This window comes from Chlorocebus sabaeus, chromosome 14, assembly GCF_047675955.1.
Source record: "Chlorocebus sabaeus isolate Y175 chromosome 14, mChlSab1.0.hap1, whole genome shotgun sequence".
Lineage (NCBI taxonomy): Eukaryota > Metazoa > Chordata > Mammalia > Primates > Cercopithecidae > Chlorocebus > Chlorocebus sabaeus.
Genome location: NC_132917.1, coordinates 15,316,199 through 15,343,430, shown reverse-complemented (window position 1 = coordinate 15,343,430; position 27,232 = coordinate 15,316,199). Strand labels below are relative to the sequence as shown.

General features: G+C 37.2%; 1 protein-coding gene across 2 annotated transcripts in view; it reads left to right on the top strand.

Annotated features, from left to right (window-relative positions):
• NBAS (NBAS subunit of NRZ tethering complex) overlaps window positions 1-27,232 on the top strand; it is a 414,675-nt gene that overhangs the window by 49,595 nt on the left and 337,848 nt on the right. For both annotated transcript variants that reach the window (XM_038006212.2, XM_038006211.2), the window contains exons 7-9: window positions 2,533-2,666; window positions 5,465-5,598; window positions 7,350-7,448. In XM_038006212.2, coding sequence (XP_037862140.2) covers window positions 2,533-2,666; window positions 5,465-5,598; window positions 7,350-7,448 — 367 coding nt within the window. The remainder of the gene's footprint in view (window positions 1-2,532; window positions 2,667-5,464; window positions 5,599-7,349; window positions 7,449-27,232) is intronic.

Below are 27,232 nucleotides of genomic sequence, written 5' to 3'. Positions count from 1 at the left end.
AAAATGAAATAAGAGAAAAAATCTGTTATCACATGGCAGTGTTTCCTTAGCACATAAATATTTTTCAGGGCAAAATTGTCATCTTGCTGGTTTTTATGTAGCATCTGTGCATTTGCCAGTTTTTTATTCTTTTGTTATTTTGCACCTATGTTATTTTGCACCTATGTCTGCTTTGAAGTTTGGTTTTTTATTTTAGCAGTCTAAAGACAGGGAACTGATTTTTTTAAAAAAAGTTATTCCCACTTACAAAAATGGCTGTTCCAGAGTGTATGCAGTATCTTGTTAGGCTTTAATAAAATTAATTAGACTTATCCATGCTGAATGACCTCTCTGGGATTTTTTTTGTGTGCTTATAAACTATTGATCAATAATCAAAATGAAGAAACTTGTGAAATGAAGAAACTTTCCCCATATATTCCCACAATGTATATTATAGAAGTAAAGGGAAGTCTGAACTCTACACGTTATTTCTTTTAGGTAGATAGATGACTTCCGTTATAGAATTCACATTTCATTGGTAGTCCTGGAGGAATGGTCCTTACCATTACCTTGCCGTGTTAATAGAGATTTTTTTTTCTGAGAGACACAGGTGTCACTCATTAGTGAAACATTAATCACTTTGTGTTCCAGATCCTGGGAATAGAATGTTGAGTAAGACATTGTTTCTGATTTCAATGACCTCAGAGACTTGTGGGGCAAATAATTATGTAAACAATAATATGATGTGATAAAAGCTATGCAAGAGGTATGTACAGAATATTTGGGGTCACAGAGCAGCCAGTTTTCAAGAGTGTCAAGGAAGGAGGGGGTAACAAACTAGACCTGGAAGGATGAGTAAGAGTGGAGATGAACAGCCTGGGTTGAGCAGCAATATGTATAAAATGCACATATGGATGGAACACGGTGGCTCACACCTGTAATTCCAGCACTTTGGGAAGCTGAGGCAGGTGGATTACCTGAGGTCAGGAGTTCAAGACCAGCCTGGCCAACATGGTGAAACCCTGTCTCTACTAAAAATACAAATGAATTAGCCAGGCGTAATGGCACATGCCTGTAATCCAAGCTACTCAGGAGGCTGAGGCAGGAGAATTGCTTGAGCCCAGGAGATGGAGGTTGCAGTGAGCTGAGATTGTGCCGCTGCACTCCAGCCTGGGCGACAGAGTGAGACTCTCAAAAAAATAAAAAAAGGCACATATTTGCTCATTTGCCAGGTTGGCATGGTATGAGTGGGTTATTACGTATATGACAGAGGAAGTGGTAGAAGGCAAAACTGGAAAGCTATAATGGGGCCTTTTGTGAAGGGCCTTTCATATATATTGAGGAGTTTGGACTTGGTTCTGTTGGAAATGGAGAACCTTCAGGGATTTTAAAGTGGCAGAAGAATGTGATCTGCTTATCTTGTTATTTTAGAAAGATATCATTTTGACAGTATGGAGGAAGGAACAGAAGGGAAGAGACAGATGGCGGAAGACCTGTTAGTAGGCCAAGCAGGAGATGGTGAGACCTGAGCTGGGATAGTAGCAGAGGCATCAAGAGAAGGCCATACATTTCTGGAGCATTTTTGAGGCAATTGTAAGGCCCTGGTGGAGAGGCGGCATGTTGTAATGCCACCAGCACTGCGTGGGAAGACAGGATGCTGATGTTCTGGGTTTTGTTCTACTCTTGACTCGAGGTGTCACCTTGAATCTCCTAATTATTTTGAATTCTTGTTGGGAAAGGAAGAACACTTATCTGTCTACCTGACTCTTCAGTTCTGAAATTCCAATAAGAGGAAACCGAAGCAAACAAAACACAACAATAAAAAACCTCAAACAAATCTGACTTAGAATTTCACATCCTCTTTTTCTTCTTTTGCATCTGGTAGCCTTTCTCTCTATTTTACTGAAAATTCAGAACAGAATAAAGTTCAGTTGTTGAGTTATTAGAATTATTAAGGTGTTATCAAAATCTTGAAATCGTGTGATTGACTCATGAGTCCTTGATTTACCTGCCTCTTTCTATATATGTATGTATGTATATGTGTGTGTATATATGTGTATATAGTCCTCCCCTTTCTAATACAATGTTAGTATAGTCCCAATTTGTTTCTTGGCATCTGTATTTGATGTATTTAAAAGATCAAGTTGCAATTTTTATTTTTTGCTTTTAGAGGAGTGAAACTCATTGGATTGGAATTGTTAATATTGTCTGCCCATTCTGTATGCTTTAGATCTCTCTCAGTATTACAGGTATTTTGCGGTGTATTATTCCTGGGCCTTTACCAGACCAGGGGCTGCTCAGCATTCATCAGACCATGCATCAGTAGACTTTGCTTCTAAAATAAATAGGGCATAGTTGGCAGTGGTTTGTATTTCCCACTCTTGAAGTGTGTTTCTGGAAACTGCTCTTTTTTACTGAGGGAAGCATTATTAGAGATCCTTAGGAGATGATGTAATTATTATACTTGAATACTTACTTTAGTTGCAGTTACTAAAAGCGTTAACTGTCTTTGTAATATATTGTTAAAAGCACCCCTTGTCTCTTTCGTTCTAGTTCCGAAAGACCCGAAACCCCAGTGGAGACGGGTAGCATGGAGTTATGATTGTACCCTACTGGCCTATGCTGAAAGCACAGGAACTGTGAGGGTGTTTGATCTCATGGGAAGTGAACTCTTTGTCATTTCCCCGGTATGTACATAGCTTAAATTGAAAACATAGTTTTTTCAATGTCATGTATGTATAGGTACTTGAATAAAAGAGGGTGAAGGGGAGGATAATACAAATATAAATCAGAATAATAAGCTGTGGACTTAAGATGTCCAGAATCTAGTTAGAAATCTGTATACAAGCAATATTTATTCCTTGTATTTTGTGATACACTATCCAGATGTAAACCACGTGGTAGTAAGTAAACACTAAATATAGGTACAGAAAGTTATTATAAAGCTCTAGTGATGGAAAGAAGTCAGTGGTCTGTTGCAACAGGAACAACTTCAAGAGGAGTTGGAATTTGTTACCTTACAGGAAATAGAAATTGAAAAGGAGAGTAGAGAAAAACAAATGGTTGTAGTAATTTGTATTTGTGTACTAGTTTATTCTTTATTAATGCCCTTGATATATATTATGATTTTATATTCACAGCAGCCATTCGAGTAGGTTGGGCAGATGTTGTTCTCATTTTGTCTAGAAAACTAAGATTGAGTGGAAACAAAATGACTTTTGTATGACAATTCCGTCAATAGTGGCTCTTTTAGGAATCTAATGCTTTTTAGTTTGTATCCTTCTTCATCAACTGAACAAGATACAGGGTCAGCTAGAACAGTGGTTCTCACTCTGGCTGTATCTTAGAATCACGTGGGGATTATCCAGATGTAAACCACGTGGTAGTAAGTAAACAGTAAATATAGGTACAGAAAGTTGTTATAAAGCTCTAGTGATGGAAAGAAGTCAGTGATCTGTCCTTTCCTTATAAAGCAAAAGGAAAAGAAAAAAACGAATTACCAGATTGCCCAGGCTCTACTCACAGAGATTCTAATTCATGTGATCTGTGTGGGGCCTGGGTATTAATATCATTCGTAAGCTTTTCGGCTGATTCTGGTGAGAAGCTAGGGTTGAAAACCAATGATAGAGAGAATGATTTTTTTCAGAAATAATGAGTGGAGAAACTAAAAATGTGTGTTGTGCTCATATTCTGGGAATCTTAGCCAAACTAAGGAGTCTGGGTTCTTATTTTCTAGACTGTTTCTGGCTAAAAGAAATACAATGTGAGCTGTATGTGTGCTCAAATGTAATTTTATATTTGGTCACATATACGATAACTACAGGTGAAGTTTATTTAACAGTAACTGTTATTTAAGTTTATTTAACAATGAGAAACTAAAATAAGAAACAGGTGAAATTTATTTAATACTATATTTTATATCATCCAATATATCCAAAATATTATTTCAACATGTAATCAATATAAAACATTATTAATGTGATATTTTATGCTCTTTCTTTGATTTTAAATCTTTGAAATTTGATGTGTATTTTTATGTTTATGACATATCTCAATTCGGACTAGCCATGTATTAAGTGTTCACTGTGTGGTTCTAGACAATGAGGAACCATTCAGGGGGGTTTGGGAGGAAAAACTTTTTCTCTGCCTGCTTAAATTTAGCAGTAGGGGCCTGCAAATTAAACTGACAAAAGACAGATTAACAGGAGAAAAGTTGTAGAGTTTTTAATAATGTTAATGTTTTTACATGTACAGGGAGCTTCTTAGAAAAGACGTGAAAGCTCAAAGAAGCGGTTAGACTCAGGCTTATATACCATTTTTTCTTTTTTTAAAGATAGAGTCTTGCTGTTGCCCAGGCTGGAGCACAGTGGTGTAATGATAGTGATCACAGTGAAGCCACACCTGGCTAATCTTTTAAACTTTTTGTAGAGACAGGATCATGCTTTGCTGTCCAGGCTGGTCTTGGACTCCTGGCTTCAAGTGGTCCTTCTACCTTGGCCTCTCAATGTGTTGGGATTACAGATGTGAGCCACCCCGTCCAGTCTTATATACCTTTTTAATAAAGGAATATAAATTGTTGAGACGTGACTAGACAAAGGAAAGGGAATTTTGGCTTTTTCAGGTGGTAAGTTGTGGGAAAGTGACTAAGAAATGCATGGACAAATTCATGGAAGAAGGGGATTTTAATAAAGTCTGTTTGCACAGACTCATCTTGATATGACTTCCGGTCTCCAGGGATGAGTTCATCTCCTCCTCCTGGTACTGAGGAACACTTTCACAAAGAGAAATTTATGCTTTGTTTTTAGGCATTTAAGGGGAGGGCAAAGAATTTTTCCTGCATCTGTTGATTCTCAGTTGCCTTCAGCTCAAAATAATCCTTATGCCAAAGTGGCATATTTTGGGTTGGCATATTCGAATCCCCTTCATGGGTGATAAGCTTTATTTTGTGTGCTTCCCAAGGTGTACAGGCCTTCAAATCTTTAGCAGCTTAGCCTGGTATTTAGTTAATGGAGAAAGGTTAACATTGAGTGAGTATTTTATGTGTCGTTTCCTTTAGGTTACTGATTAGGCAAATGGAAACTGGAGACTTTTATTTTTTACCACGGGCTATTGCTGGCAGCGGAAGTTAACATTTGGAAGCTTCTATCTTTAAACAAGTTCTTAGAGTTTTTAGAGGCTGAATGGTGGCATTATCTTTATTTTTTTCTGTAATTGACATAAAATCTGAATAGAAATTTACTATGTAGGTGAACATCTTCTTCAAAGGAACTGCTGTGGTTTCAGCCTGTGTCTGAGAGGGATGGTCTAGATTTGAGTGTCTAGATCTAGGCATTCTGACTTGCATGGTTCTTGAGTATACAGAGCAATTCTGAAGTTATCTTGTATGAAGTGTACCTGAAGCCAGTATATCAGATATTCTCTGATTATGAATGTGTCAACTTTATCTAGTTTTTTTTTAGTAACTTAATTTCCTCCTCTTCTGTAGGCATCTAGTTTTATAGGTGACTTAAGCTATGCCATTGCTGGGTTGATCTTTTTAGAATATAAAGCAAGTGCACAGTGGTCTGCAGAACTCCTGGTCATCAATTACCGAGGAGAACTTAGAAGTTACCTTGTAAGGTAAAAATGTACTTTGGGAAGCCATACTTGAAATATTATTTATTTCTCTGGTTTAATGTCAGATTTTGATATTTCTTTTTTTTCCTTTCTGCCTATTATGAAAAATTGCAAATATAATAGGGAAGTTGAAAGAGTGGTGTGGTGAACACCCATTACTTCCACTTGGATTCTACAATTAGGATTTTACTGTGCTTGCTATATCATATTTCTATTCATATATCTACCCCTCTGTCCAGCTATTAATCATTTCATAGTGACTTGGAGATATCAGTACTCAAATGCTTTAGCATGCATATTATTAATTAGAGTTTAATATTTGCTTATAGTTTTCTCCATTTTGAGGTAAAATTTGCATGGAGTGAAATGCATACATCTTAATTGTACCAGCTAGTGTGTTATGACAAATGTGTACATTTGTGCAATTCAAGCCTCTGTCAAGACACGGAACATTACCATCATACTAGAAAGTTCCCTCATGCCCCTTCCCAGTAAATCTCTCTCCATACCCACTCCCAGAACAACTAGTGTTTAAATTTTTTTTCAAATCACAGATTAGTTTTGCCCATTCTAAAAATTTGTTAGTGGAATAATATACAGTCATCCCTCTGTATCTGTGGGTTCTGCATTTGTAGATTTGATCAACTGTGGATTGAAAACATTCGGAAACTGTGTCTGTATTGAACATGTACAGACTTTTTCTTGTCATTCTCTGAACAATATAGCATAACAACTATTTACATAGCATTTACATTGTCTTGGGTATTATAAGGAATCTAGAGATTATTCAAAGTATACAGGAGGATATGTGCGGGTTATATGAAAATACTATGGCATTTTATTTTATTATTTATTTATTTATTTATTTATTTATTTTTGAGATGGAGTCTTGCTCTGTCACCCAGGCTGCGGTGCAGTGAAGTGATCTCTGCTCACTGCAAGCTCCGCCTCCTGGGTTCACGCCATTCTCCTGCCTCAGCCTCCCAGGTAGCTGGGACTACAGGTGCCCTCCACCAAGCCTGGCTAATTTTTTGTAGTTTTAGTAGAGACAGGGTTTCATTGTGTTAGCCAGAATGGTCTCAATCTCCTGACCTTATTATCCGTCCACCTCGGCCTCCCAAAGTGCTGGGATTACAGGCCTGAACCACCCCACCCGGCCTACTATGCCATTTTATATCAAGGGCTTGAATGTTTGCAGGTTTTGTTATCCTCTGAGCATCCTGAATCCAGTCCCCCAAGGATGCCTAGGAATGACTGTAGTATGTACTCTTTTGTTTAAGTTTTCCTTCATTCATCATATTTTGAGATTTATTCATATTTTTACATATATCACTAGTTTATTCCTTTTTACTGATGATTAGTATTTTGTTGTATGAATAGCTCATGATTTTAAAAATCTGTTCTTCTATTGATAGAACCTTGTTTCCAGTTCTGGGCCACTGCAAATAATGCTGTTATAACCATTCTTGTACAAGTCTTTGTGGATATACATTTTCATTTCTCTTGGGTCATTATCTTCACGTGGGATTGCTGGGTCATAGGGGAGATGTAGTTTATTTTTATAAAAAACTACACTTTTTACCACATGATTTTATCAATTACCTTCTCATAACGTATCAGAGTTCTGGTTGTTTTATATCCTCAGCAATATTTGGTATTGTCTGTCTTTTAAATTCTAAACACTTTATTGGGTATTTAGTGATATTCATTGTGGTTTAATGGTATTTACTTCTTTCTTACCTTCTTAAATTTAGTGTTGGAACAAATCAGAGCTACCAAGAAAGTCACTGTTTCAGCTTCAGTAGTCATTATCCTCATGGAATCAACACAGCTATTTACCACCCTGGTCACAGGTAAGTAACCATTTGTTCTCATATTTAGTGGAATATTAGGTGGACATAGAAATGTTGGCATAGATTCAGATAGAATAAACTATATTTATTCAGATAGAATAAACTATTATGTAGATGATACTTATAGGTAAGACAAGAAGCTTGTATAGTATTTCATGATTTCAATGATTTTCCATTTTTATTTATTCATTTTTTCATTCGACAAGCATATATTGATTTCCTACTCTGTGCCACATACTGTTCCAGGTGCTTAGGGTATATCTTCCTCCTGGAACTTTTTGAGGGAATGACAGACAACAAACAATGAATATAAAGTATGCAAGGAGCTAAGTATTATGGGAAAAAATAATCAGAGATGGAGAGTGGAAGGCTGGGAGAGTAGGGTGCAAGTTCTAGTTTGAAATATGGTGGCCACATTACCCTCACTGAGGAAGTGACATTTGTGCAAAGACCTGCAGTAGGTAAGGGTATTAGTAGTTTTTAGGTATCTGGGAGAAGAGTATTCTATGCAGCAGGAATAGCCAGAGCAAAAGCCCTGAGTTGGAAGTGTGCTTGGCATTTTTAGGAACAGCAGTGAAGCTAGTTAGGCTGAAGCAGATTGTGATCCAGAGTAATAAGGTGAGGTCAAAGAGAACGTGGTGAGTGCTGAATCATGTAGGGCTTTGTATGCTATAGGAAGACCCACCTGGTAACTTCTTACTTGTTTATTCTCCTTGTAGTTAATAATTCTTTATAATTTGCCATGTTTTGAAATATACTTATCACAGACTTTCCCCTAAACTCACCTCCATAGTATAAACCTCCTTTTAGGTGTGCTGTTTGATCATCTTGAAGAGGTCTCACAACTTTCTTCTGAGATCATGCAAGATCAGGTGCATTCAGTGTAGTATGGCCAGGGATGGAGATCTCAGAACTTTCTGATCTGCTCCAGTTTTGATTTAACACCTGCCACATAGCTATTGTCTTGGAATTTCACTTCACTGTTATGCAGAAGATTGCTTCCCTATTTCTCTCTGGTTGCATGACCTGTTCCTTAGATTTTTTTTTTTTTTCTTTCTTGGTTTATTTAACTGTTTTGGTGGGTCACAACCTCCTGTAACTTCCTGAGAAATGGTACATGGGAAATACATTGTTTTGAAGCCCTGCATATCTGAAAATGGCTTCATTTTATCTTCATGCACTTAATTGATCATTTGACTGAATAGAATTGTAGGATGGAAATACTTTTTCTATAAAATTTTGAAGGTATTTTTCTATTTTCTTCTAGCTTCTAGTAGTGTTGCTCTTGAGAATGTCATTGTAGTATAAAACCCATGTTTGTTTCTTTCTCTGCTTTTTGTCTTCTTTCTCTCTGGAATGTAAGATTTTCTTTTTTTCCCCCAGTGTTCTGAAATTTAACCATGTTATGACTTGGCATAGGTTTACTAATATCCACAGTGCTGGCCCTTCACTTTGGATAGTCAAAAATCTCACTTTTGAGAAAATTCTTTGAATTATTTCTTTGATTATTTCCTCCTCTTTTTTTTTTTTTTTTTTTTTTTTTTTTAATTCTCTGGGATTTCTGTTATCTAGATGTAGGGTCTCCTAGAATGACCTTTAATTTTTTCCCTCTCTCCTTTCCCCCCCACTTTGTTTTTGTGGAAAAGAGAGAAGTAAAATATTATTTTAATTTTTTCTGTATAAATACATGTACTTACTGAAGAAAGTAGTTTGAAACACTTTTTGAGATCTTTTATAAATGTAGTAAATTACTGATACATATGATTTTATTTTGGAAAAATCTATATTCTGGTTAATTTTTGCCGATATGTTTCCTATATTACAAATTCTTTTGTGCTGCATCTCTTTTTTAAATTAGTTATGATTTTAGATTTTATTGTTATATTTTTCACTTATAGAAGTTCTCTTTAGTTTTTTAAAAAATCTTTCTTAAAAAAAGACAAAAGGGAGTTGAAATGAATATTTTGTGAGCCCCAGGATGTTTTGAGGATTAAATATTCAGCACATGGTAGGTTTTCAGGAAATGATAGGTAAAGTTATTATTTAGTATTAAATAAATATAATACTTTTAACTTACTCCTTTTGATTTGTGTGGCTCTGTTTAAGAGTTAGTTGTTTATCCTTAAGAAATTTGATGATCAGTTTCAAAAATCTGGCTAACTAAAAAAATTAAAAAATTTAAAAATATTAATTTAATTTAAAAATTAAATATTTAATATTAAAAATTTAAAAATAATTTTAAAATATTAACAGTAGGTAATCTGAAATGATAATAGACTTCTGTTTTATTTTGGATATGGTTGAATGTTTGTATGTGAAGTTAGAGGTCTTTACATTTTATAGTATTGAATGTAATCCTATATGCTGTAAATAATGACACAATTTATTACAACAAAACATTTTTGATTATAAAATAAACATATTACAATAATAAAATCATGCCATTTTGATTTTATTTTTGTCAAATTCTTATATAAAGACTGGCCTTTCAATATTTAATATGTTAGATCTTATATTTTCTGTGCCTAGCTTCACATTGTCTTGAATTTAAATCTTGCTATTAGAAATGGGATAGAATTTGTTTTGCTGTGACATGCTCAGTTCTTTATTGTGAATTTTGCCAAGCCTTGACAGTGCGTATACAGTACCCATGACACTCTGATTGCTAGTTTGATTTCTGTTGAGGGTGACCTCTTGTTTATGTTAACATTTACTTTGGGATCACATTTTATCGTTTAAGCAGGGTTTCCTCCTTTAAAGTCTTTTGGGTTTAGTTCAAGTTGATTTTTTGGTTTTATTTTATTTATTTATTTGAGAGAGGGTCTCACCCTGTCATCCATGCTGGATGGAGTCCAGTGCATGATTTTGGCTTACTGCAGCCTCAACCTCCTGGGCTCACACGATCCTCCCACTTCAGCCTCTCGAGTAGCTGGGACCACAGGCGAACGCCACCACACCTGGCTGTTGATTTTGGAGAGATAGGGTTTTGCCATGTTGCTCAGGCTGATCTTGCACTCCTGAGCTCAAGCAATCTACCCGCCTCAGTCTCCCAAAGTGCTGAGATTACGGGCATGAGCCACCATGCCCTGCTAATTTTGTTGTTTTAAAGTGTAGTTATTAATACCTCACTTTCTCAGCACATATATATACTTTTTGAATATGTTTCTTAAAAAGCGTGTGTGTTCAGTTACAGAAGTTGTTGGTATTAGGATGATTGATGAGGTGGAAAGTTCATTCTATCTTTATCTGGCCTGCTTTCCATGACCGTCTTTATTGTGGCTTGCCTTGTGGAATGCACCATGTTAGGGGTTGGGGGAGATATGAAGATGGAGAGCAATTCTGACCTAAGATCTCATATTCTTAGGAAATAATATATGTGTGTATTCATATATATATATATATATATTTTTTTTTAATTTTATTTATTTATTTTTTTTGAGATGGAGTCTCACTCTGTTGCCCAGGCTGAAGTGCAATAGTGTGATCTCAGCTCACTGCAACCTCTGCCTCCCTGGTTCAAGTGATTCTTCTGCCTTAGCCTCCTGAGTAGCTGGGATTACAGGCACTTGACATCAGGTCTGGCTAATTTTTGTATTTTTGTAGAGACTGGGTTTCACAATGTTGGCCAGGCTGGTCTCGAACTCCTGACCTCAGGTCATCCTCCTGCCTCAGACTCCCAAAGTGTTGGGATTACAGGTGTGAGCCATCACGCCCAGCCAGTGTATGCATATATTTTTTACTAATGTCTAGAATACATTTCTTTCTCTGAATGCTCTGTGTGTGTGTATATATATACATTTACGTATCTAAACATATATAATATATAAAAATGTATTTCACATATATTAAAATATATATTATATGTTTATTATATAAATATAAATATATTCATATTATTTATAAATAAGCGCCTTAAAGGGATGCAGATACGGTGAGGTGGGGGTCCAAATAAAGGAGCTACTACTTGCTTGAAGGAGCAGGGAAGCATCGCAGGTAACACTTGGACTTGCTTTGGTGAATGGATACAATTCAGATATGATGGACACTCTAGGCAAAGTGACAATGTTAATAGTGGCAAGGGAAAAGAAGTCATGGTGTAGTTTTGGGAAATTGTAAGTGGTGTAGCTTGGCTGACACTGTAGAGCGTGTGTCTGAGGACAAGGGAGGTGATAGTGGTGGTAGGAGATAGGACATGGGAAGGGCAGGTTGAGGCCTGTTAATTGGGAGTGGTAAGAGGCAGCTTATTCTTTAGGGGACTCAAATTTTTGAGCTGAAGAAATACAATCATCTGTGGTTTGAGGAATGTTGATTCCATAGGGAGATACTAGAGGCTGGGTGACTCGTAGATGATCAGGTACTAGTTCACGCCACACGTGACAAGGACCTACTCGTTATCTTATATATAACTGCTATTCTGTGTTTGTACCACAGTTTGGGCACTATTTAAATACACCATATTTTATTGTTAATTGTTTTCTATTTTGATGAATATATCCTTCTATAGTGTGAACATCTGCCCTCCAAAATCCATGTGTTGAAACTTAATGGCCAGTGCGATGGCGCTAAGAGGTGAGGCCTTTAAGACATGATGAGGCCGTTAGGACTCCTCCCTCATGAGTGTGTTTAAGGCCCTCATAGAAGAGGCTCCACGCATTGTCTTCCCACTTTCTGCCATGTGAGGACACAGTGTTCCTCCCCTCTGGCAGATGCAGAAACAAGGTGCCGTTTTGGAAGTGGAGAGCAGCTCCCACCAGACAACCAACCTCACCACACCTTGTGAACTTCCCAGTCTTCAGAACTGTGAGAATATAGGTTTCTATTCTTCATAAATTACTCCGTCTCTCAGGTATTTTGTTATGGTAGTTCAAATAGTTGGACACATATCTCATATCTCCAATTAGACTATCAGATACTTGAAAGCAAGGAATATGTGGTATACACCTTTGTAAAAGTCACAATGAATAGTATATGAGCTCTGGCTCTGAGGGCACCTTGAATAAATAACTTTTATTTTTTGAGTAGAGAAGAAAATTTATGTTTCTTTCTTTTGACTTTTCCTTTTTTCTCCTTTTCCATTTTGTGTTCTTCTTCATACCCCACATTTCTGTGTTTTTTTTTTTCTCTCGTCCCTTTTAAAAGAAGGGTATTTTATATCTTAATGCTGGACTGTTTTTGTTTGATTGTTTATTTCATATTAACTACTCCACTCTCTTCAGTTGTTACAAGAGTCAATATTTGATTTCTTTTTTCCTGGCATTATTTCAGGAAGGTAAGTGGGACTGTAGGATTGAAATGATCATACTGAATAGTTATTATGGGATAAAGTTCCTTAAAGTCAGATTATACTTATTACTTTTAAGACGTTTACTTTTTGACTCAGGGTCTAAGCAATTTAGGGTATTTTTGAGGGATAGTCTCCATTTAAATAAGAATGTCTGGGAAGTTTGATATATTATCAAACCAAAGAAAGAGGGCCTTTTGTTGGTTGTACAATCATATACACCTCTTGGTGGCAGTCAGTTTGGAGATGGATGACTGCATTATTGTTTCTGAATGAAGATTGTTGTAAAGCAAGGATCATGTGTAAGTGGCCTGTTGTATATGACGAAAATTTTGCTAGCTTGTTTGTATTTTCCATTATGTGGTCTTTTTTTTTTTTTAAACGAAAGAAGCTGAAATATTTATCACTTTTTTTTTTTTTTTTTTTTTTGAGATGGAGTCTTGCTCTGTCGCCCAGGCTGGAGTGCAGTGGCGCGATCTCGGCTCACTGCAAGCTCCGCCTCCCCTGTTCACACCATTCTCCTGCCTCAGCCTCCCGAGTAGCTGGGACTACAGGCGCCTGCCACCGCGCCCGGCTAATTTTTTTTTTTTTGTATTTTTAGTAGAGACGGGGTTTCACCGTGGTCTCGATCTCCTGACCTTGTGATCCACCCGCCTCAACCTCCCAAAGTGCTGGGATTACAGGTGTGAGCCACTGCACCTGGCCTATTTATCACATTTTTATTTATTTTCTGTTATTCCAGTAATGTGGGCCTGTGATGTTTATCATCCATAAAGATTTTATAAATGTGAAGAAAATCAGCCAGAGTTGAATTTCGATAAATTGGTAATATACAAACTCAGGGTTTTATGAAATTCATCGTTTTGTCTAATGTTGCGAGCATTGTTGAAGAAGAGAAACTGAGATGGTAAATTTGGTAATATGAAACAAAAATTAGTTGAGAAGCTTTGGGATAGGCTCTATGAATATGCTGATTTTGACTATTTTCTTTCTTACATATCCTAGCTCACAGCCTAATGTATTTTATCCTTAAACACTCAGACTGTCTCATTCCAGTCTTGCTTCCTTTCTTCAACCTACCCCAACACCTCGCTGCCATCTTTTTTGTATTCTTAATGTTCTCTTTGCTCTGTTGGTTTTAGCAGAGATTACAGCCTAATTCTGGCTGAGAAGATTCTCTGATCTCTGCATTGTTAGACGAGATGGCATTAAGCTTTTTGTTCACGGTGGGTACTATGCTTGCTGGTGGAGATTCAAATGTAGTACCTGCCCTGTAGGAGTTTACACCCTATCTGGGAATCATACAGTCCCAAATAACACTTAATGAGTTAGGTTCAAATAGAACACTTTATGTATAGATTTTTAAGTGGCACTTACTGCTTTCAGTAGTATACAACTTTTTTATTTTTGTGATTTTGTTCCTATTTTTGTTTTCAATTTTGTTGAAAATTTTTATAAGCAACATCTGATGTGGCTTTGTATTTCCAACATTTCCTTGATAGCTACAAAAAGGTAATTAGTGTTTGAAGGTAGCTACTTCTAGACTCTAATTTACATCTCAACAAAGTCAAAAGGCAGAGAATATACCTACTTTCTTGGGAGAAGCTGTGCTTTTTGAAAAGCCACTCATGTTCGCATTCCTTGATGACCCTTTGACACTGATTTTCAGTATATAATTGATTGATTTTTACTAAATGTATAGAGTTATGCAACCACTACTACAGTTGGTTTTATATCTACAGAAAATTTTAAAAATATTTTTTAATGTAATAGAATGTGTACTGGAATAGGAGACAGGAGCCCTGAATTCTGTTCTTGGTTGTCCTGCTTTCTAACTCTGTAATCCCAAAGCAAGTCATTTACTCTTTCTTTACCATACTTTTCTGGCACTGTACTGGGCACAGACCACAGTTCTTCAAGCACCAAGGAGGGTCATTGTAGACTACTGTGTAGCATTTGACAGAGGAAAATTGTGGTGGAGAGTTTAACAGCAGGCATTGTGGAAAGATTCATTGTCAGGGATACCTGGCAGGCAACAGCAGGCTTCACAGACAAAACTTACTTTTCCTGGGAGAACAAGTTTGAGTAAGACTTCAAAAATTAAATTGCTGGTATTGGGATGGAAATTGGGAATTTGGTTTCAGAACCTGGACAGTCATTTAAATCTGGATAAAAAGTAGATGTGGAATAAACCATATAGGTAGATGCTGAATATATTGTGTTTTTGCAGTGGAGTTGCTTAAATCCACCCTAAGGATTGAGAGGGAATTAAATCTTCAGCTTATGTTCTTTAGCATCAGCTGTGGGTTGAGGGAAGGAAACAGACAAGAACGTCCAAGAACTCTAAGTTAATTTATTCATTAGTACTTTTATTGACATTCTGTGCCAGGCCAATGACTCTTAACAAGGTGTGGACAGCAGAATTACCTATTGAAAATAAAAAAAAATTGCATACCTAGGTCCTACCCTCAAAGACTTGATCAGGTGTCCTCCCCTCCAGTTAAAAATCCTTGTGCTATAAGCTCTGGGAGATTTAATAGGATGAATGGGATAATGACTAGGATATGTTCCTTGCTTTGAAGTTGCCCTAATGAGGGATAGCAATAAATTTCATTTTAGTTGCTCTCTCCCTTCCATTGGTTGTAGCTGCCTAAAAAACTGGGCGAAGAAGTACTGTGAGGCCAGGTCTGGGCCCATAAGGAGCTAAGATTGATGGTTGACATAGGTGTAGAAGTAGCAGAACTGGATATCCATCTTGTCTGTCTGCATGGGGTGAGCATGTGTATGCATGTGTGTTTGTTCTGACTTCCTTGGAAGCCTACAACATGCCAGTCAGACCACTAAGGCACTTGTTGCAGGTAGGGGTGACAAACATGAGTAAAACACAAGTTCATGCCATCAAGATTTCATGCTCAGAGAGAAACAGTTTTCTTTTTAGCGAGGTTACTCTAATCCAGAAAACTTCAAAGACCCAGAAAACTGAATTTGTTAATGTGCAGAGAGGATATCACACTTAGGGGCTAACGTAGCTCAAAAGATTTATGTAAAGAAAAAAGCATCAGTGAGCCAATATAATACTTTATTTTGAAAACTATAAAATGGACCAGGAAACTTGTCTTGATAGACCTATGTGGGAATCCCAATTGTAATCAGAAGTTGGTTTAGTAAGCACAGACAGCAAAAGTAGTGTTATAGTATTGACATTTAGCTGAAGTACCTATATTTTCCATGTCTACCGTAAGGAGAGCCTTACCAGTAGAACTTTATACTTAAATTCCTTTTGCCAAGAATCTTCTAATTGACACATGTATTTGTTCTTTATATGTATTGTATTCATAGCTAGATAGTATTTGCATACATATATTTTACAAAAGCATATATATGATGCTTATATGATGCTGCCAGCTCTCCCCCTACTCCTACCCCAGTTTGAACCAGGACATGTAATAAGTGCACACTATCTATATCATCACATTTACTCAAGAATATCTACCTTTGCAAAACCTGTGTGGGGCATCTTGCACCCCATATCACAGTTAGGAACCACTGCCATCATCTTGGCAGTCAGGAAGTCACTCCGTTTCAGGTATTATTTTATCTTTTTCCATTCACCGTGTATCTCCCAAATACGGCAACATGATGGCTTTACATTTTACATGCACAAATGTTTCTAATTTGTGTAAAAAATCTGTGGTGTCACAGAGAGTAGTGGTTATGATAAAGCACAGTTGTTTAGCTTTTATGTGCTAACTTTAAATAAATGAACAAATAAAAAGATGATGTAAATGATACCTTTAATATACCAAAAAATCATTTGAAAGAGGTAGGCTAGCGTCCGAAGTTTGAGATATATTTCCTACCCTAGTTAACTTTTTTTCACTGTTCACTACTAGTAGATAGAAATACAGTTTATTTATTTATTTATTTATTTGGAGACAGAATCTCGCCCTGTTCCCCAGGCTAGAGTGTAGTGGCGTGATCTCGGCTCACTGCAACCTTTGTCTCCCAGGTTCAAGTGATTCTCCTGCCTCAGCTTCTTGAGTCGCTGGGATTACAGGCGTCTACCACCACACCCAGCTAATTTTTGTATGTTTAATAGAGACAGGGTTTCACCATGTAGGCCAAGGTGGTCTCGAACTCCTAACCTCTGGTGATTCGCCTATCTTGGCCTCCCAAAGTGTTGGGATTACAGGCATGAGCCACTGCACCTGGCCTATAGAAATACAGTTTATTTTTGCACAGTCATTCCTTGGTATCTGTGGAGACTGGGTTCGAGGTCCCCTCCTGGATACCAAAATCCACAAATGCTCAAGTCCCTGATGTGAAATGGCGTAGCATTTGCGTATAATCTATGCACATCCTCCTGTGTATTTCACGTCGTCTCTAGACTATGTATAATATCTCATCCAATGTAAATGCTCTATAAATAGTTGTCATACTGTATTGTTTAGAGAATGACAAGAAAAAAAGTCTATACATGTTCAGTACAGATACAACCATCCCTTTTTTTTCTGAATATTTTTCATCTGTGGTTGGTTGAATCCCCGTAGGCAGAACCCATGGATGCGGAATGCTGCCTGTACAGCTGATCCTTGAACGACACAGGGTTCTACTGCATGGGTCCACTTACACACAGATTTTTTCAATAAATATATTTGAAATGTTTTTTTGAAGATTGGCAACAACACGAAGAAACTTGCAGATGAACCACATACCTTGGAAGTATCAAAAATATTGAGAAAAAATTAGATATGTCATGAATGCATAAAATATATGCAGATATAATTCTATTTTATTACCATGTAATATACACAAATCTATTATAAAAAAATAACATTTATCAAAACTTACAGACCGTGTATGGCGACATTCACAGTCAAGAGAAATGTAAACAATCATAAAGATGTAGTGTTAAATAATAACTGCATAAAGTAGCTGTGGTAATACTGTACTATGGTAATAATTTTGTAGCCACCTGTTGCTGTTGCAGTGAGCTTGTGTTGCAAGTACCCATTTAAAATGTTGCATGATGCTAATCATCTCCAAGTGAGCAGTTAGTCTCCAGGAAATTGCATATCACAGTAAAAAGTAATCTCTCGAGGTTCTCATGTATTTTTCATAGTGTTTAGTGCAGTACTGTAAACCTTGAATAATGCCATGGGACCCATACGAAGTCCCACTAGTGATGCTGGAAGCGCTCCCAGGAAGCAGGGAGAAGTCACGACATGACAAGAAAAAGTTGAATCGCTCGATATGCGCCACAGGTTGAATCTACAGCTGTGGTGCGCACCCTTTCAGACAGATGATTGATCTTATAAACAGACTATGTAAACATACAGCATTGATAAATACAGTACAGTACTGTAAATGTATTTAATCTTAGGATTTTTTCTTAATAACATTTTCATTTCTTTAGCTTACTTTACTGTAAGAATACAGTATGCAATACCTATAAAATATGTGTTAATAGACTGTTTTCGTTATCAGTAAGGCTTGGGTCAACATTAGCCTATTAGTAGTTAAATTTTGGAGCAGTCAAAAGTTATACATGGATTTTGCCTGCTTGGGGGCTGGCACTCGTAGCCCTGTGGTATTCAGGGGTCAGCTGTGTGTTGCTCCTACATTAAACTTGGTTATCAATTCTCATAGTATTTTAATGGAATCTTTTGGCCATATGTTTTCCCTTACCTATTCTATACATTTTTATAGGCAACCTTATTCAGACCTAGTGGTTTTTAACTACTTAAATGCATACGTAATACCTTCTAAGTCTGTATCCCAGAAGGTACCCCTAGGCCACAAAGCTGCTTATTCACTTGCTTACTGAACATCTTTTCCTGGATAGCTCACAAGTACCTTGTACTTATTATATTCTGTGTTCATAATTTTCCTCCTTCAAACCTGCTTCTTCTCATGTATTCCTATATCTTGATGTATAATATTTCCACCAGGCCAGAATTTGAGATTTATGTTAGATAATTCTCAACTCGTTCTTATGATCTTCAAGCCTTATTGGTTCTGCTTCTTTAGTATACCTCCTCCTCCCCATTTCTAGTGCCATCCTTATAATTCAGACCCTCATTACTTCTGACCCAATTTACTTATCAAGTTGTTTCCTCTTCCTCTAATTTCTTTTCATTTCTGTTGTTAGAAAGAATTACAGGTCTTAAAATACAACTCTGATCATTTACTTCTCTACTTAGAAATCCTTCTCTGATTTTCTTTATCCCTTGGGATAGAGATATCACTTCTTAGATTAGTATTAAAGGCCTTTTGTAGCTTAGCCTTTTGTCTGTCTAGCTTCCTATTACACCCTCTCATGTTTTCTTTGCTCCGTGCCAGCGGTCAGCACACTTCCTGTAAAGGGGCAGATTGTAAATATTTTAGACTGTGTGGGCCATATGGTCTCTGTTATAACTGCTTAACTCTCCTCTTGTAGTGTGAAAGCAGACATGACAACATATAGAATTCACAGTGTGGCTGTGTTCCATAAAGCTTTATTTACAAAAATCGATGGTGGGCTGAATTTGATTTGAGGGACTGGAGTTTGCTGGCCCCTGGTCTAGACAACTCTAGGCATGTGTAAATTTCTGTATTTCTCAAAATGTCATTGTTGTTTTTAAAGTCAAAAACCCTGTCTTAGAACTGTATCATTAGTCTCAGCAGCACGGTGCTTTGCATGGAGTACTTGTCAGTAGATTTTGGTTAAATTGTTAAATATACTTGACTTTGTCAAAGCATATAAAGAGAGAAAGCAATACTAATACACTAGAATGTAATTTCCATGAAAGCAGAAACTTCATCTGTGTTATTTACGGCTCTATTTTCAGTTTTTAGACTAGGGCTTGGCATATACTTGGTGCTCAATAAATATTTCTCAGCAAATAAATGAAAGCCTAACTTTGGAAGAATTAAAATGTAAGAGCTAGGTGGAGCAACTGTATGAATGGAAGGGTTTTTTCAAACTTTTCTTTGGTGAAATTACAGTCTCACTATAATTTCACAAGTGATTCTTTGGTCATGCCTCTTCAGGGTGACCAAAGAATCAGAATAGATGTTTCTGTAAGATGGGATCACCTCCGCCAGCTGGGTCGAAGAAGGTAGTGTTAAGATTGCGGTCAGTTAATGATATAGTAATGCCATAAGATTGTAAACTCCATGAGGGCAGGGAATACTTGATTTCATCACACAGTATTTCCTACACTGCTAGCTTAGCACCTTGCAAGTTTTAGACACTTTCTGAATTGACATTGAATTGACTTCAATTGAAGGTTATAATAGATGAAATTAACTTTATAGAGCCTTTACTGATGACCAGATACTTATATATGCTGAATCCTACTCATCACAATATGAGATGGTTTCATAACTGCTCTTGTGTATGTAGAGAAACCTAAGCTCCTAGAGCTTAAGAAACTTTCCTAAGATGGCATGACTGTTCAGTGGTAAATTCATGTCTTTGATTCCTATGCCCAGTAAGCTTTTCTCTGGCAAACTTTGGCCTGTGGGCCAAATGTGGCCTGTCTCTAAGCATAGATTTTATATTTTTTAAATTGTTGGAAAAAAACCTCAAAAGAATATTTTATCATACATGAAAATTATATGAAATTCAAATTTCAGTGTTTATAAAGAAAGATTTATAGGAACATAGCCACACTTTTTTTTTGTTTTACATATTGTCTGGTTTTTTTTCATGCTCTGACATAAACTAGTAGTTGTGAGAGACCATATGGCCCTCGACAAAATGTTTTCTGGCCCCTGTTTTATGTCATCCAACAATCTGTCTGAGTGCGGGTCTAGTTCTGTTTTTGGGAGGTAGAAAGTAAGGAGTGTTGAACTTCGTAGATTTTTTTGTAGTTCTTTTTTTTGAGACAGGGTCTCGCCCTGTCCTTCATATTTGAGTGCAGTGGTATATGTGATCTCGGCTTGCTGCAGCTTCTACCTCCTGGACTCAAGTGATCCTCCCTCCTCAGCCTTCTGAGTAACTGGGACTATAGGTATGTGTCACAACACCCAGCTAATTTTTAAATTTTTGAGGCAATGGGGTCTTGCCATGTTGCTCAAGTTGGTCTCTAACTCCTGACTTTAAGTGAGCTTCCTGCCTGGGCCTCCCAAACTGCTGGAATTACATATTTAAGTCACTGTGCCTGGCCTTTCCATACTTCTTGATTCTAAACTCTAAATTGTATTTTAAAAAATTTATAATTGGGCCGGGCGCGGTGGCTCAAGCCTGTAATCCCAGCTCTTTGGGAGGCCGAGATGGGCGGATCACGAGGTCAGGAGATCGAGACCATCCTGGCTAACACGGTGAAACCCCATCTCTACTAAAAAATACAAAAAACTAGCCAGGTGAGGTGGCGGGTGTCTGTAGTCCCAGCTACTCGGGAGGCTGAGGCAGGAGAATGGCGTGAACCCGGGAGGCGGAGCTTGCAGTGAGCTGAGATCGGGCCACTGCACTCCAGCCTGGGCGACAGAGCGAGACTCTGTGTCAAAAAAAAAAAAAAAAAAAAAAAATTTATAACTGAGTAACACTCAGTTTTAAATATGATGCCCAGTCATCAAATTGCCAGGTAATGATTTCATTAATGAACTAAGAAGTCCGGGAAAAATGCCCAAATTTTATCTTTAATAATTAATCATTCAATATAATCAGTTTTCTGTGATTATTCTTAAGCACATGTTGACTAAATAGTCTGATGCATCATAATTTGACCTATAGTAAAGTGTATCTTCTAGAGATCAGATCACAGATTCCAACATAAAGTAAAGCAGTGGTTCTCAAAGTGTGGCCCCTGACCTGGGAAATGGTTAGAAATGCAAATTCTTGGCTAGTTACAGTGGCTCATGCCTGTAATCTCAGCACTTTTGGAGGCCAAGGCAGGAAGGTCACTTGCACCTAGGAGTTTGAGACCAGCCTGGGCTACATAGGGAGATCCTTGTTTCTACAAAAGATTAAAAAAAGAAAAAAATTAGCCAGGCACACACGTGCCTGTATTCCCAACTACTTGGAAGGCTGAGGGTGCGAAGATCACTTGAACCTGGGAGGTACACTGTAGTGAGCTGTGATTGTGCCACCACTGCACTCCAGCTTGGGTGACAGAGTGAGACCCAGTCTCAAAAATTTAAAAAAAAAAAAAAAAATAGAGAAATGCAAATTATTGGAGTCTATGCTAGACTTCCTGATTCAGATGCTGCAGAGTGGTGGCCCAGTAATCTATTTTAACAAGCCTTTTAGGTGATTCTGAGGCTTATATCTGAGAACTGCTAATATAAAGTGTCATGATTATATGTGCTTTCTTCTTATAAATACCGTAATAAATAAGGATAAGCAGAGTTTAAAATATTGAGCTAGCAGGATTTTTGTAGTAAAGAATGTTTAGGATATACTACAATGAATTAATATTGAGAACCTTTCAGTTTTCCCAAGAGTTATGTCTTCTAGCTGTGAATTAATAGGTGACGTTTTTTGAGCCCTTACTTTGCCAAATGCGGTTAAGGCAGTTTTAAATTTTGGGATATGGGGAGTATTTTCTTTCTTTCTTTTTCTTTATTGGTCACTGGTCATTGGACAGATTCCTTCCTTGGTTTTAAGGAGTTTTAAGCCACTAGATGGCAGATTTTTCCAACATTTATTAGATTGAAGCGCCTTCTTAATAAGCCATTTATAATTCTTCTTGAACCAATTTTTAGTGTAACTTTTTTTGTTAATTAAAAAAATTTAAATTGCTACATAAGATACCATAGTATCTTAATATATGTATACAATGTGTAATGATCAGATCAGGGTATTATTAGGATCTCTATCACCTAAACATTTGCCATTTCTTTGTGTTGGCAACATTTCAAATCTCTTCTAGCTATTTTGAAATATATGATAAATTATTATTAACTATAGTCACCCTACTATGCTATCAAACACCAGAACTTACTCCTTGATCTAACTGTATGTCTGCATCCACTAACTTTCACAGTTTGTCAGTATCATGTATAGTCGGCTGCTTAGGGGCTTGCATTTTGCCTGTACTTGCCTTTTCTCGTATTGCCCTGGTCACGTCTGTGATACCGCCCCCTGTTCTTTTCTGGCCTCTACCTTTAATCTTGCTCCTTTAATTCACTCCTCCTCAGGTTTTTTCACTCCATCAGTCACAGTTTATTTTTGTTGTCCGATACCTGTGTTCCTGCTTTGAGTTTTTGACTCTTAGAATTTTAGAGCTGGAAAAGAGTTCATCCATCATTTGGTTCAACCTCTTCATTTCTCAGGTGGGAGAACTGAAGCCTAGAGAAGTTAAGACAAGGACAAGGACTATGTCTTATTTATCTTTGTGGCACCATAGTTCTTGGCACTTAATGCCCAGAGAGATGTGTCTTTTGAAACAACCGTAGTAAATGCTCTAAAGGATACAACAATGAATTAGACACAGTGTCTGCACCCAAATGGCTCCAAGTGTAGTAATGGAGGTATGATTTAAATGACTGTTATGTGATAGAAAGTAGAGCATGATTAACTTCTTGCCTAGGAAGTTAGCGAGACAGAATATTTGTACTGTTAAGGACCTATTGGAACCTTCTGCCCTGTTATTTCCCACTTGTCCTTTAGAGGCTAGAAGCACTCATTGCAGTTCTTATAGTACTTTGAACACAGCATTTACGAACTCATCTCTGTGTTCTTGTACATCATGTTGGTTTAGAATGCCCTTGTCTTAGAAGGCTCTTTACCTAACCCCTTTATCTGTCTGGGAAATTGTTTAATGGATGAACCTTTTACTGGTGCTGCGTTGTGCAGCCGCCTTTGACCTCTTCCTCCGTGCAGTTAATGTGTCTTTTAGGCTGCTTTTGTACCTAACTGAAAGGTTTCTGAAGAGGTCTTGTGCAGTAGTGGTCAGTGCTTACTGGTTATTTTACTTGTGGTGGACTCTGCTCAGATTTATTCCTCTATATGAATGCATATCGCTGGCTGTTTGAGCAAAGGAAGGTACAGAAGGAATGCAGGCCCCCTAACCGGCACACCATATGTGGTACTGGACAAAAGTGAGAGTTAAGACTTATGCTCAACATTGATTTCCAAAAAATTAGAAGTAGTTTACTAAGAGGTTTCGTCAGTGGCTTAGCATATTCCTCATTGGTTATACGCAGTTTAGTAAATTTTAATGGCATGAAAGGAGTGTCTCAAGATTATATAGTTTCTTTTGAGCAAAGGTTAGTTGAACTTGATACTCCTGATTCTAGACCCATCATTTTCCTGCTATTTTCTATAAAATTTGAGGTTGAAGATTAATATGACTTGGCTCTGTGTCCCCACCCAAATCTCACCTTGTAGCTCCCATAATTTCCATGTGTTGTGGGAGGGACCTGGTGGGAGATGATTGAATCGTGGGGGCGGGTCTTTCCCATGCTCTTCTCGTGATAGTGAGTGGGGCTCATGAGATCTGATGGTTTTAAAAAAATGGGAGTTTCTCTGCACAAGCTCTCTTTGCCTGCTGCCGTCCACATAAGATGTGACTTGCTCCTCCTCGCCTTCCACCATGATCATGAGGCCTCCCCAGCCATGTGGAGCTATAAGTCCAATAAAACTCTTTCTTTTGTAAATTGCCCAGTCTCGGGTATGTCTTTATCAGCAGCATGAAAATGGACTAAGACAAAGATTATTGGGAAAGATAATCTTTTTCTTTCTCTTTCTCTCTTGTTTTTGTTGAGGGGAAGTAAAGTTTTGCTAATTCCCATGTCATGTGCTTTAGTGTAGAGGATTTAATTTGTATTATAAAAATTCCATTTTACTGTGTCTTCATAGGATAATTTGAAAATATTTGCTTCAAAATGTTATTTTGAAATTAAGCACTTAAAAGTCAAATAAATATTCTGTATATTTAAGGATCTAATGGTTACCATTGCATGTAAATATTCTAGGTGGAGGAATTGAATGCAAAAGCAAGTGACATTAATGATATAAATTATTTGCTACAGTGTTAGCTTCTATAGACTAAATTTCTTAAAAAATCTAATAACTATTTTAGTAGTAAGTCCCAGTCCCAGAATACTTAAGATATAATCATTAATGTATACACAACCTCAAAATATCACAAGGCACATTATATGATAATTTCCTTTTCAGTATTTCTCTAGACTTGTGGGTTGATGCAATGTGTTAAAGCCAATTCACTGTTTTTTTTTTCCCCTAGACTTCATTAACTAGAGAAATTTATGTGCATAATTTGGGATATTGTATCTTGATGTTCTTCTTTTTAAGTTAAAAAAAAAAAAAAGGGAGAGAGAAGGAGAAGTACAGAGAATAATATAATATACAGATGGTCCCCAACTTGCAATTTTTTTAACTTAAGACTTTTCCACTTTATGGTGGTGCAGAAGCAATACACATTCAGTAGAAACTGTACTTAGCATTTTGATCTTTTCCTGGGTTAGCAGTATGTGTAGGATACTCTCGTGATGCTGGGTATCGCAGTGAACTAAAGCTCCCAGTCTGCCATGCAACCACGAGGGTAATGTGATCAGATCATGAGGCAAGCAAACAATACTCTATATATTGTGTTGCCAGCATTTTTTGGATATTGTGTTGTGTGTTTTGACATCCCATCACATGTATAAAACACCCATTTTTCACTTACAGTATTTTCCATTTACAATAGGTTTATTGGTTACCTGATCATAAGTCAAGGAGCATCTGTAAACCTACGTACCTACTGCGTGCAATTAACAAATATTAAATGTGTCTTTCTTTGACCTAAGATGTACATGTATGTGTGTGTGTATACTACACAAACATATGTAAATATCAGAGACAGTAATACAAACAATATTCCTTACTTCCATTCTTTTGTCTCACTTTCTCCCCTCTAGAAGCAGCTGTCATAATTTTGGTGTGTGACCTTCCAATATATATTTTTGTATTTGTTCCCTTCACATTGTATATGTTTTCCTGAACACTTTGTTTGGTTATTTGTCCATCCCTTTTAAACATTTGAAATATTTCTAATTTTTCAGCATTATAAATAGTGCTGTGAGGATCAAAAAACTACCCATCGAGTACTAGGCTTGTTACCTGGGTGAAAAAATAATCTGTACAGCACACCCCTGCGACACACAATTTACCCATATAAAAACCCTGCACATATACCCCTAAACCTAAAATAAAAGTAAAAAACAAAACAAGTTTCACACTAAACTTTTTTTTTTTTTTTGCCAAAAGATGAATATACCCATGCGAGAATTTCTCTATAGTTTCCTTAGAGCAGAGTTTGTGGGGTAGTTGGTTGTGTGCGTTTATTTGATATTGTCAAGTTGCTCCAAAATGATTGATTCAATTTGCAATCTCTCCAGTAGTTTATAAGGGTGGCTAGGTCCCTGAACATTCTAGAGGGTGATTGGTGTAAATCTGTGTTGTTTTAATTTGCATTATTGGCTTTTGGATTTCTTTTTTTGCGATTTGCTGTTGCTTATCATTTTTCTACTTTTCTTTTGGATATCTTTATAAATTCTGCCTACTGATACTACTAATACTTTGTTAGTTCTATGTGTTGTAAATAACTTCTCTTCATTTTTTTTCTTTTTTTTGAGATGGAGTCTTACTCTGTAGCCCAAGCTGCAGTGCAGTGGAGCGATCTTGGCTCACTGCAACCTCTGCCTCCCAGGCTCAAGCGATTCTGGTGCCTCAGTCTCCCGAGTAGCTGGGACTACAGGTGCACGCCACCAGGCCCAGATAATTTTTTGTATTTTAGTAGAGACGGGGTTTCACCTTGTTGCCCAGGGTGGTCTCAAACTCTTGAGCTCAGGTGATCCGCCCACCTGGGCTTCCCAAAGTGCTGGGATTACAGGCCCGGTCTTCATTTTATGAATGGAAGTTTTAACTTTTAATATGGTCAAATTCGAGCGAGATTGTCTTAATGATGGCAGGGCGGGAAAATGTTTACAGGTCAAGATGCACAAAGCCCAGCTCATAAGTGAAAGATTGATCAGCATGAACTGAGTTGGCTCTTCTTAGAACTTTTGTTTTCCCATGGGAATTCTGTGTTTTTCTAGTTTCATTAAATCAGTGTGTTCAGTTCCATGAAAAATTCTTACAGGATTTTATGTGAAATTGCATTCAATTTGTAAATTAAGAGGAATTGGTGTTTTTAAAATATCCACCAAAGGAGATAGTATCTCTCCCTCTTCATTCACCTCTTATAATTGTCACAAGCATGAAATTTTCTTCTCAATATTTCTTTAAAAATAGCAAATTCTTGGCTTAGCATTGTCTTGTCCATTTTAATCAGTGTGACTCCAACTTTCCCTGCCTCCATTGCCATGACCCTTCCCTTCTCCCCACCTTATCTCGTCATATCTTACTGCTGAAACGTACAGTGAGGACAAGCAGTGAGAAGATGGGTGTCTTTGTACCCTCTTCACTTTGTGCCTCCTAATAAGAAATGTGGACATTCAGTTCACAGCCCCTCAGCAAACATATATTGGGTATATTGTGCTGACTTTCAGACTCTTCTCTTTCCCATCG